This window comes from Monopterus albus, unplaced genomic scaffold (genome assembly GCF_001952655.1).
Source record: "Monopterus albus unplaced genomic scaffold, M_albus_1.0 scaffold12.1, whole genome shotgun sequence".
Lineage (NCBI taxonomy): Eukaryota > Metazoa > Chordata > Actinopteri > Synbranchiformes > Synbranchidae > Monopterus > Monopterus albus.
In genome coordinates, this window is record NW_018127892.1 from 346,666 (window position 1) to 358,492 (window position 11,827).

Genomic DNA, 11,827 nt, shown 5'->3' on the forward strand with positions numbered 1-11,827 from the left:
TCAGCTATCAGCCCTTTAGCCTACCAATTTAGTCCACACTGAAGTATCTGAATACATTGCAATAAAAATTTGTACAGACATCCATGGCCCCTAGACAAGGAATCCTAATGACTTTCATGATCCTTGACTTTTACTCTAGTGCTACCTCAGACCTGTCCATTGTACACTTATTCAGTATATAAATATATCTCAATATCTACTGGTTGGATTAGCATAAAGTTCTGGTACAAACATTCATGGCTGCCAGAGTACTTATGAATTCTAATGATTTCAGTGAACCCTTCACTTTTTTTCTTGCACAAAGATTAACATTTGTGGTTTTGAGGTAACTCCATAACTAACAAATAGAAATTTGGATGAAATGTTATAACCTTGACCTTTCCTATAGTGCTATCTGCAGGTCAATTTTTTAAATTTGTCAAAGTCTTTGGTTAATAAACAATTAACCAAATTTCTAATTGACAATAACCATCCAAATATGTTAAAGGTGTTAAACAAGTCAGGCTATTTAGCTCCAAGCATGACTGCTGTGCATGGACACTATAAAGTGGGGGAAGTTAGGATGATTCAAAGGGCCCAGAACTAATAGGAGTCCATGAACTATATACACAACCACAGGCATCGTGTCCATAATTATTAATTTATTTTTGCTGTAAGTGTTTTAGTTAGCCTTACCAATAACATTTAGAAGACAAAAATGTTTTTCTGTAAGTTTATATGCTAATCTAAGTCAGACTCATAGGCTACACATAGCTTTACATCATACATTTGTTTGTGAATGTCACGTTTCATTTTAATTGGAACTCAGAGCAGAGACAGTAGGAGACTCAAGCACAGTCAGAGGATCTTAGATGAGACCTTATTGTGCCTTAGTGATAATATCTAACAATGAAAAAGTATGAACATTTTTTGTTTGAGATACACTGTCTTTATATGTGCCATTTTATTAGCAGCAGTAAACACTGCAAACACGCAGTCAGTCAGGGACAGAAAACACATCACATCAAGTCATTTTTTTGCCAAATTACATCAATGGCCTCACATTTTAGGAGTATATAGTAGTTTGTATAATAAAGCCAAGAGGTGGTTGGGGAGGGGAGTGTTGTGGGGCCCAGAACTATACTATAAGTATAATATGCTAAAAATGTGGATAAATCAAGTAATACAGTAAATTGTTTAGAAGTGCTGTCTGTTCATGTCGAAGATGAAGAGTATTAAAAGCATCCAAAGGATTAAAATTTGACACAGATGTGGCTTTCTTCCTGCCAGTAAGCTAAGGTTAGCTTTTCAACTTTGTGCCTTTGTATCGAATTATTCTGGTTGTAATATGCAGTCATTCTAATTGACTGCATCATTAGTTTTTTGTTGTCGGATGGTGGAAACCTGGATTGGCTAATTAAGTAATTTTGCTCAGTTTGCTAATTTTTGGTCCAGTTTATGTCAGACACTGCAGTCCATGTAGCATTTTAGTGAGAAGTTGCTAAAATTTACATCAACAACACAGCTAGAAAAGTGGGGAGTTTCTTCTCAAAGCATAACAATAAGTTTCATACGATAGTGGCCTGAACATTAGTACTATATCGATATTGCTAGGAAAAACACATTCCTCTGTACAATTTTCTTGTGTTACTGCAGATGCATCCATTACAAACAACCTTAGATATATGTATGCATATCGCTAAAATGTAGACCTCTTTGTTTGACATTGTGTCACTGCAATGCCACTGAAAACCACGAGCTCTGTATTCTGTATGCAGTAGTTCTGGAGCCCGTTATTACTGCTGGGCTACCTGACTGCCACAGCTGTCTCTGACTGTTGTGACCACATACTGTATGACATCATTTCAGAAACAGGGCAGGACGGGCAAAGAGGAGGGAATTCCACTTGAGTTTGTTTTGACTCTCACTTCGCCGCTAACATTTGAAAATTAGCAGGAGAAATTAATTAATTCAGCTTTATATTTTGTATTTCCATGCCTGGTGAACACCAGCAGTGTATGCACCTACCTCTTCTAGCTGAAAAGTTCTTAAAAATCATGATGTAAAGGTTAAATAGGACATTAAAAAGTGAAGTACAGCCTAATCTATCTTTGCTGATCCCTGTCTGAAACCACTCCTCTCTCTTCTTCCAAATCTATTTTTAATCCATACTGTGTTTTCACCAGTAGCATCCTGCAGTCCTATCCTTACTCATTCCACAAAGCCATACAGGTTATTGACCTACTGTTAGCCTATGCTGAGGGATTTTCTATTGAAGGTTGTTGTGGTTGGCCATATTCTGAAACAACTCCCTGCATGGAGCTCGTTGCTGAGTCCTAGTTTGCCCATTATTGAACCAGTCATGAGAGAGACAGAGCATAAGCCAGACAGCCAGACAGAAACAAACAGAAAGGAGCCTTACTCTATGCTGTATTTGTACCATTCGGTAGTTCATTAGAGAGCCACTGGCATGTTTTCATTGATGCAACCCTCCGAGCAGCAGAGGCTTTTCCCCCTTTCGCTCATTCCTGATAACTAATCCAGGTAGGTGGCCTTATCCTTTTGTCGTATTGTCTGATCCTGGTTATGGGTTTCCTTTCTCTGCACCATTGATTCTCGCACTATCTTTCTGAGCTCTCTTGCCTGAACCCTAACATTGCTATTAATTTTGTCAGCTTGTTAAATCCAAGATGGCATTTAGTGTCTCAGTTTTTATTTCCTTAGCTCCAAGTAAAGCATATGTAAATGGCAGAAGCACAGCCAGTGATGTGTGGAGAAAGCATAAATAGATGTGTAAGCACATCATTTTATTTTCATTATTTTGGCAAAACTTCAAGTAAAAAAAGTTTTCCCATGACACCCTCCTCTTCTGAAAGAAAGCCCAATGTATTCAGTAGGCTTTTAAAAAGTACATACAGTAATTTCTCTGAACTTACTGAAGCAAAGATGAGCACCACTTATCATAATAACTCTAATCTCACTCTACCTCCACACACAAAGATGCACAGATCCAATTTAATACATGCACATATATCAGAAATAACACTCAAAGTCTTAACTGGCTGCAGAAGGCCTCAAACCTGAGGGAACTGTGTGTGTGTGTGTGCAGTATTTAGTACATTAGTTTGATTATAATTTGATGCCGTCTTTCCTAATGTTTGTGTAGCGTATCTTTATGTATCAATGTGCAAGATTTGAACATGTGTAGAATATACTGTAGAATGTGTAGATGTACATGCACTTTCCTTAAAGGTAGACAACTAGTTATCTTTTTAGTGAAATAAAATTAGTTTCTTGTGAAGTTTCACTTTTCCTTGATTATCTTCACATTGGCTGAAATCTTTACGAATAACTATAAACAAAATGCCCTATATTCAAAAATCTTAAGTTGATATACAGTATATGTCAAATAAGGCAGATGATTTTGTTGCCATATGTTTTCAAATTTAAAGACTCACTAGACAGAAAGACCTGTTTTTTGTCAGTGGACCATAAATAGTGTGCAAATTTTGCATTTTGGTGGTTAGAAGAGACTTGCGAACATTTGTATGCATACTGGCAGAGCGCACGAATACATCATCCCGTGTGCATGTTTATGTGCGAGCGTGTGTGTCTCTGTGCTATGTTGTGCTGCTCGGTGAGCTGGTGAGGGGGGGGGGCAGCCTGAAGCACTCGCTCCAGCTGCCCACTGGGTGTGAAGGACACTGATGTGACAGGACTAATTACAGAGGCAGGAAGCCAGGACTGCAAACATTCACAGCAGCAGCTCAACTGGGCTCTGCTGGTCCAAATCCATTCTCCACCAATCACTTTACAGTGCACATCCCTCCAGCATGGGTGTCATGCCAAAATAAGATATTATCCACAAAAAAACAAGTCAGAAGACACACTAATCTGACTTATTATACAGGATATAGAGGCCACATATGCTCAAAAATAACAGTCAGACTCAGTAGTGAACTAATTAAGATTTAGATATGAATTCAGGAGTTAGTTTCACTAGGTCAGGGATTCACTTAACCTCAATTTTGAAAATATAACCATTTCATTAAGCTAATATAGCTAACATTTTAGGAAACCACTGCCTGTTTACAGATTCAGCAAACACTGAATAACATCAGTATTCCATGTGTTGAGTTGTGTTTCAGGCCATGTCACAAATGCTAATATTTAGTCATATTTAGCTCTGTTTCGGTTCCAACCAACTCCTGGGAGAATTATCTGGCGTGAGCCTCGACAAAGTAGATGATGTGGACTGCCCATTCACCCGCATTAAATTGGTGACATTTCACAGACTGATAACTTTAAATTAAAGCCAGACACCAGAAGGGAGAAGCATGAACATTTTAAAAACATTATATGTATTTATTGGTAATGTCAGTGACCCTTTTAAAGAATTTGATGGAAATACAGCTCATCTCCATGGGCCACTCTATGGTCAATGATAAATCACAGGTCTGTGTCCAGAACCTGTGGCAAAAAATATTTAAAAATCTATTTATGGCTTCCAAAACAGAAATTCATGTCCATGCATAAAATGAGACATACTATATCTTTGCACACATCTTTGCGCCTGTAAACTACATTACAGTAACTTACAAGCTGCGTGTATTACCTTGTGTGTGTCTGTTGCCTTATATTGTACAGTATTTACTTGATTAAAGTTCAATGTTGCAGTAAAGCTGCAGATATTGCATTTAAGCAGCCAAACTGAAAACTCCCTAAGACTCACCAAACCAGCTATGGTGATTGTCCAGAGCAAATGATATTTGGACTTTTGTCGAAAATATTCATGTAGCGACAGCTCTGATGGTGCTGGACTCATCCTGAATACGGCCTCTTTGGTTCACTGTGGAAACTGTAAATGTGTGCAGTGTGCATAGGTTGTCCTGTTTGCTGTGCAGGAAAACACTTGTGAATAAGGCTCCAGTAAGGTCACAATGTCACAGCAGAAGATTTAAATCATTAATGGAGTCTCATTGTGGACACATGTATTGATGCTGCAGCTGTTTGATGGCCTTGATGATTAAATAAAGTCAAAGAAGTAGTTACACTTTACATTTGTTTGGTCAGTGTGAGACAGTGTCTGAAAGTGGATGCTTCTAGCAAGAAGTGTGAGAGATGCCAGTACTGTGATGTCATTTGGATGTTAGGAGGTGGAGTGCAGCAGCATGACTCTGGCTCAATTTAATCTTTGTATACCGACAGTCATTTGAGCCATGAAAGTATCGATTAGGGCAGCATCAGGTTTGCCCATATTCAGTCTATCAGTATAGTTAATAAGCTCATATTGTACTTAGCTCTGGAGGCTTCCCGGGTAGTGGCTTAGCCACATGTGATATAATACATCTTTTTAGAGCGGACATTTTGACAAGCACACATATAATTTGTAACTCTGATAATGACACACTCTGCTGCCAACTTGAAAAGGAAACACGAGCACTTAACAATGACTGATATGCACCCCAGAATATTCCACTTAAGGGAACCATTTACAGGGTCATGATGTTGTGCATTTTGGCTCACATGCATGGCTTATACTGGGACAATTAATAAAACTGAGCTATAATTAATTTGATTTATATCAATACTTTTCCTGCAGTTAGTTGTGAAAAATAAAATAACATTACTTGTTTACTATAGTGGCTTAAATCTCCATTAGTAAATTGTTTACTCTTAGAAATTGCTATATGTATTATCAAAGGACATCATCGTTTCAGTCTCACTGTTCTTCATTCATTCATTTTCTACCGCTTAGTCCCTGAACAGGGTCACAGGGGGGCTGGAGCCAATCCCAGCCGGCAATCGGGCGAAGGCGGAGTACACCCTGGACAGGGCGCCAATCCATCGCAGGGCTAACACAGAGACGAACAACCACACACACGCACACACTCCTATGGGCAATTTAGAGACACCAATCAACCTAAGCTGCATGTCTTTGGACCGTGGGAGGAAGCCAGGGTACCTGGAGAGAACCCACGCAAGCACATGCAAACTCCACACAGAAAGGTCCCGGGTGGGGCCTGAACCCAGAACCTTCTCGCTGTGAGGCAATGGTGCTAACCACTGCGCCACCGTGCTGCCCAAAAATGTAGAAACGCTTCACGAATTTGCGTGTCATCCTTTCGCAGGGGCCATGCTAACCTTCTCTGTATCGTTTCCAATTTATTGTATGTGCTGCCTGAGCAAGCACCTCACTGTTCTTACTCGTCCCATTTCCAGCAGCAGTAGGCAGCTGATTTCAGGGGAAATAACTGATAAAGCCACTGTACACTACCCTCCCAGCCTCACACAGTTGTCAGCTGGCCTGCGAGATAAGCTGAAGTTAGCAAGTGGAGCAGAACTGATAACAACACAGATTGAATAATAGACTCATCGTGAGGGACCTGCATTGCTGCAGACAAAATGATGGATTACAACCAAGATTTGAGCATTGTCTTCCAGGTGTTATTAACATTTCCTGGAAGTTGGGTTATGGTTATGGTTAGTATTAACCCTAACCTCTACCATGTACTTCCCTTCACCATCACCAAGCATAGCCTCCAGTGTTGACGCGAACCATCCTGTTTTGGTTTTCCACTGTATTTTCTCTCTGTCCATCTCTGTTTAGAGGAGGGAGGGGCTGCTCCCCTCTCACACATATAGTCAGCTGTGTGTTTACACATGGTGCCTGTAATGCTAATGCTTGAGTTATGATGACACTAACATTTAACCAGTCACTGCTCTGCTCTGCTCTGCTCTGTGTGTATGCACCCCCCTCCCCCTTGGGATCCTGGTATTTGATTTTAGTGCTACCTCCTGAGGGGTGTGAAAATTTAGCTCCCAGAATGCACCTCCAAAGCAGGCACATCGCAGTGGAAACAAAAACAGAACCCATGACGGGTGTTACTCGGCGCAACACATTTCAGTAGGTTCCTAATAAAAGCAAAACCCCTATTGTGTCATAGTCCTGGTTCACTTCACTGCATATGTTGTAAGATGCTGAGAAATGTTCACATCTTACTGTCATATAGGCAAACTGAAATTTTCTACTGCATCTAGCCTGCAGCTACTGTAAATGATATGTATATACTGTACTCTCTCTAACCTTTTTCCAGCAGGAACTTTGCTGGTGGCATTCAGTGTGTAAATTTGTGCCACATGCAATAAATTACCCTGACATTTGTTTTAGTTATGCACATTTCCATTGACTTGGCTTCCCTCTTAATTATTTTCCTATTGATCTGCACTGTAATCCAACATGCAGGTCAGTGGACAGGAGCTGCCACTGATGTTGCAGCTGGAAGATTATCTTTCATAAATAAATAAATAAATCACAGAAACGCACATGCACCAACATGACAATACACAGGTATTATGCAGGTGCATTGGAAATACACACATATGCACATACTGTATGCACAAACATTTACAGGGTACATTATACAAGAAACATACAAATAACCACAACAAGAACATACTACAATACACACAGTCTATTATTGCACATACCTGAAGTATCTTTCATTCTTTCTCTCTTCTTGTTTGCCAGGATGGACCATGAAGACAGAGGAATGGGCTTCTCTCACCTGCACTATGATGAGGAAGATGGTGAGTGTGTGTGCACATATGTGTGTGGTTCATATCTTAGATCTATTATAGACTGTTGCTTATTCAAACCACTGTGTTATCTGGAGACAGTTGACTTGTTATACTAACTTGTATTTCCTATTTTTCTCTTTGTTTTTAATTTGTTGTGAGAGTTTGTGTGGGAGAATATTATTGATGGACTACAAATGAGAAATGAAATGTCAGGGGCGGCGTGTAAAGCTGCCGATAATGTTGAGGGTGAACTCAATTATAAGGCCAGATGAGTAAAAGCAGAACACTGTCTCTTTAATAAGAGCTCTGGTCACAGTAAATCTGTACACAATGTAGGAGTCTGATACAACAGAGTGTCCTTGAAACCAGAGGCTGTTTCAACCCGGAAGTGCAACTAAAACACAGTCTCAAAATTTCAACACGTAACACTCTCAGGTCGAAAATTCCAGTCCAGAGTCACAACCAGCAAACTCACACATCCACGGTATCCACAAGAAGAATAGTCACAAAGGGAAGTCCATAAGTAAGTCAATGCACAGAATACAAATAGAATCAGAAGGGTTAGGCAGGAATTGGTGGTCACAAGGACCTGGAATAACAGGTACAAGAAACACTGGAAAGTCTGAACACGAGTTAAACAGGAAGTGGTGTCAGAATAAAAGCATGTTACAGGAAGCAGAAGAGGCAGAATCATGACAATGAAGATTGATACGAAATAGTTTATATTTGTGTGTCTGTGAATGTGTATTTCATGGGGCTGGAGAGCTGTATTGCATGTTTGTGAGTGGCATGTGTGTCCTGTTCTCACGCTGCGCAGCAGATTAGCAGATTCTGCCCTTTTACCAAGCATCCAAAATAGATTTGTGTTTCACATGCTGTTTAGTTATTCCATGAGGAGGTTTGTGCGCAATTAGTTTTACAGTGTTTCCCAAATTGCAAACAGATGATCAATCTCACATCATCCAGGTTTTTGTTACAAAAGAGGGATTATAAGGCCAAACACAAAAGCACAGGAAACCTAAGGGCTGAGTGATTCTGAATAGACTTGATTTGCTTTTATTCATGACTGTGGCAACAGAGAATGTTATTAATATGCCGGCATAGCTATGAAACATATTTTATTCAGTTAGTTAAAAATGGTTTAACATTCATGAGAGCACTCCTCTGAGTATGAGGTATTAATGAAAGATCTCATTAGATAATCTGTCAGTCACTTGCTCCTGCAAGCATATATGTTTTTAGAGTAAATTTCCAATGTTTGTCAGGAAATACACATTGGTACCACTGTTTTGCATTTAAAAGAGTTTAGCCATTTGTAATTTAGTGCATATTCATGTAACCGTTCAGGGAGCATCCATGTTTGTCTTTAGACCATCAGTTCATTTACATTGGTGTCCCAATAGCTCAAGGATATCGACGCAGACGAAGGAGAAGGCGCTCCAGTCATGAGGCCTTTGACATGGACAGGAACAGATGCTTCAGTCACCACAGATACCATGAGCATGACCAGTACCAAGACATGGACATGGAGGAAGGACTTTTGGATTCAAATGAGCAGAGTGTCCAAGACAACACCTGCACAAGTAAGTCGGTGACCAGAGAGCCACGAACACACACAAAATTACACAGGGTATTTGGAGAAGCAGGATTGTCCTAGAACAGCTTTAACGGTTGTCTGGCAACACCAGATCTTAAATCTTGAGACTTGGTCAGTTTTCACCTGTGTTCCTTGCTGTTTCTGGATTTCTGGTTTTTTGTCGGTCACCACAGTGTTTTTGTGAGACTAAGCATTATTGTAGTCTGAGCTCACTAGGTTAACTAAGTCCCAACCTTTTCCTATATGAGTTCAACAGGGGTCTAACACTTGTTAAAGAGGAACTCTATCAGTTTTTGCATATCAAAGGCACTTTACCCATCACTGTTAGCACTATTCTTCCTGTAACTAGCTGTATAGCACTGTTTTTTTTTTTTGTGGCTCTCAAAGAGCTTCAACAAAGAAAAATATCTATATATAAGAAAAATATCATGTTGATGTCATTATGATGTGATTTATTTATTTTTTTATTTTATTTATTTATTCTTTCAAGCATGTAAAGACAGTTGATATATCAACACATAATTTTACACATATCCAACAAATGCTAATCCAATATCAATTTGCTTATACCTAGTACATGCTTGAATGGAGTAGGAAGAAGTCAGACTTATCCAGTCCTACCCCATGACATCATCTTACCATCATTGGTTTGCAAGCAGTATCTCTACATAAATAATTCTCTTCTACACCACACAAGTAATATACTAAAAAAATTATAACAGAATGTTAACATTCTTACATAATTACATTCTTAAATAATTATCTTCTACACCACACAAGTAATATACTAAAGAATTATTACAAAGTGTTAACATTCATACACCACACCCACAATGTTCCATCTAATTAATCATTAAGCCTGTTCTTGCATATATCTTGATTGACACATACCTTTATATTTATGTTTAAACTCATCAATTCTATTACTATTTTTTATGTCCACACTTAAATTATTCCATAGTTTTACCCCACTTATGGAAATACAAAATCTTTTTTTGGTTGTACGTATAACATGAATTTTTAAATTTAACTGACCCCTTAAATTGTATCCCCCTTCCCTTTCATTAAATAGTTTTTGAATTCCACCAGGTAATAAATTGTTCCTGGCTTTATACAAAAACACAGCAGTCTTATATCCCACTAAATCAAAAAAGTCCACTCTACTGGACTCAACTGTTCTACTCTGTCTACTCCACTTCAGTCTACCAGTTCACTTGACTGTGCTTCAGACCACTTCAAGGATAAGCTCACTTTATTTTAATCTGCATTTCCCGTATCACCTTCTCTGTGGTACACATTCAGGGAACAAGAAGTTGTTACCGGGGCAAGGGTTTAGCCTCTGAAAGAGTTCAGAATAAATGTAATGTCAGTCAAATGGTTTGTCGTGCTTCTCTGAGTCAAAGATTAGGCTTGGGCTGCAGGCTGAGGCTACCTACCCAGGCCTAATCTTTGCTTTCCTTCTGACTCAGAGAAGCATGACATTACATTTATTCTGAACTCTCTCAGAAGCTAACCTTTTGTTTTCCTGAATCTCTACAATTAAAGTAATGATAGCAAAACCACTGTTAAAAGAAACAGAGCAGGTTCCAAAAAGCAACGTTATCATCACATCACCCTGCAGGAGCAGAAACAGCTCTAGTTAAGAGTTATAACTCTGTCTTGCTCTAGGTGAGTCTGGGGCAGAGCCTGCATTGACCCTTGAGCTCCCACTGGCTGCACCCTCCGGCCAATCGCAGACTGAAAAAGATGCATACAGTTAATGACATCACAGCTTCCTGTCCATTGATACACTTTGATCCAAGGAGAAGAATAAAATGTGCTGATCAATTCTGTTCTAAATCATCAATAAAAGCATTTCAAACTCACTCTGCTGTTTCTCTGATTCAAACGTCTGCACATTGAAGATGATACATCTGTGGTCATTTTATTAAGAACCCCTGTCTCAGTCTGGTTCAACAGTCCTGTAGTGAATCCTCCTTCATGAAGGTGGTGGTGTTCAGTGTGTTTAGACTGTTTCACAGAGGTGCTGGTTCACCTGTGTGATCACTGTGGAGGCTGCAGTTTGTGCTGCTGTTCACCTGTATTAAATGGACTTGGACTGACTGGTACGTCAGTGGCGTCACAGAGCTCTCAGCTGGACACATTCACAATACTGCTAGTAATACAGCTAAAGCATCTACTGCTGGTTCTCCATTACTTTAATGTGTTGTCACCTACCCTGAGAGCTGTTCTGTGGACCAGCCTAGCAGCTCTGATATACAGGGGGTGGATCCAGTAATGCCTGTTAATGTAATTCAACACAACAGCGCAGGACCAACATTCACAAAGAACCTATTAAACTTATCTACTACATCCTCCAATCTATTAACCGGTGTATCATTATCCATAAAATATTGAGGGTAGTTACTCTTGCTGGAACTGTTTCTAATCAATTTATTTAATATATTCCAAGTACCTCTCATATTATTTTTATTATCCTGTAATACGTTAGAGTAATATAGTTTTACATCTCCTCATTATCTCAGTTAATCTATTCTTATACTGTATGTCTTATATTTTTCTTCCACCATATTTGATTTATTTTTTATAAATTCTCTATATAACGCATTCTTCTTTTTACATGCATTCTGTAGTCCCTTACTCATCCACGGTTTCTCACTGTAATTCCTA

The 11,827-nt window shown here is 39.2% G+C and overlaps 1 protein-coding gene across 1 annotated transcript in view; it reads left to right on the top strand.

Moving 5' to 3' along the window:
- Positions 1 to 7,511: 7,511 nt before the first annotated feature.
- Positions 7,512 to 11,827, top strand: part of LOC109954804 (electrogenic sodium bicarbonate cotransporter 4) — a 30,126-nt gene continuing 25,810 nt past the window's right edge. The window contains 2 exon segments of the mRNA XM_074527625.1: positions 7,512 to 7,569; positions 8,964 to 9,143. Of these exon segments, the coding sequence (XP_074383726.1) occupies positions 7,512 to 7,569; positions 8,964 to 9,143 (238 nt within the window).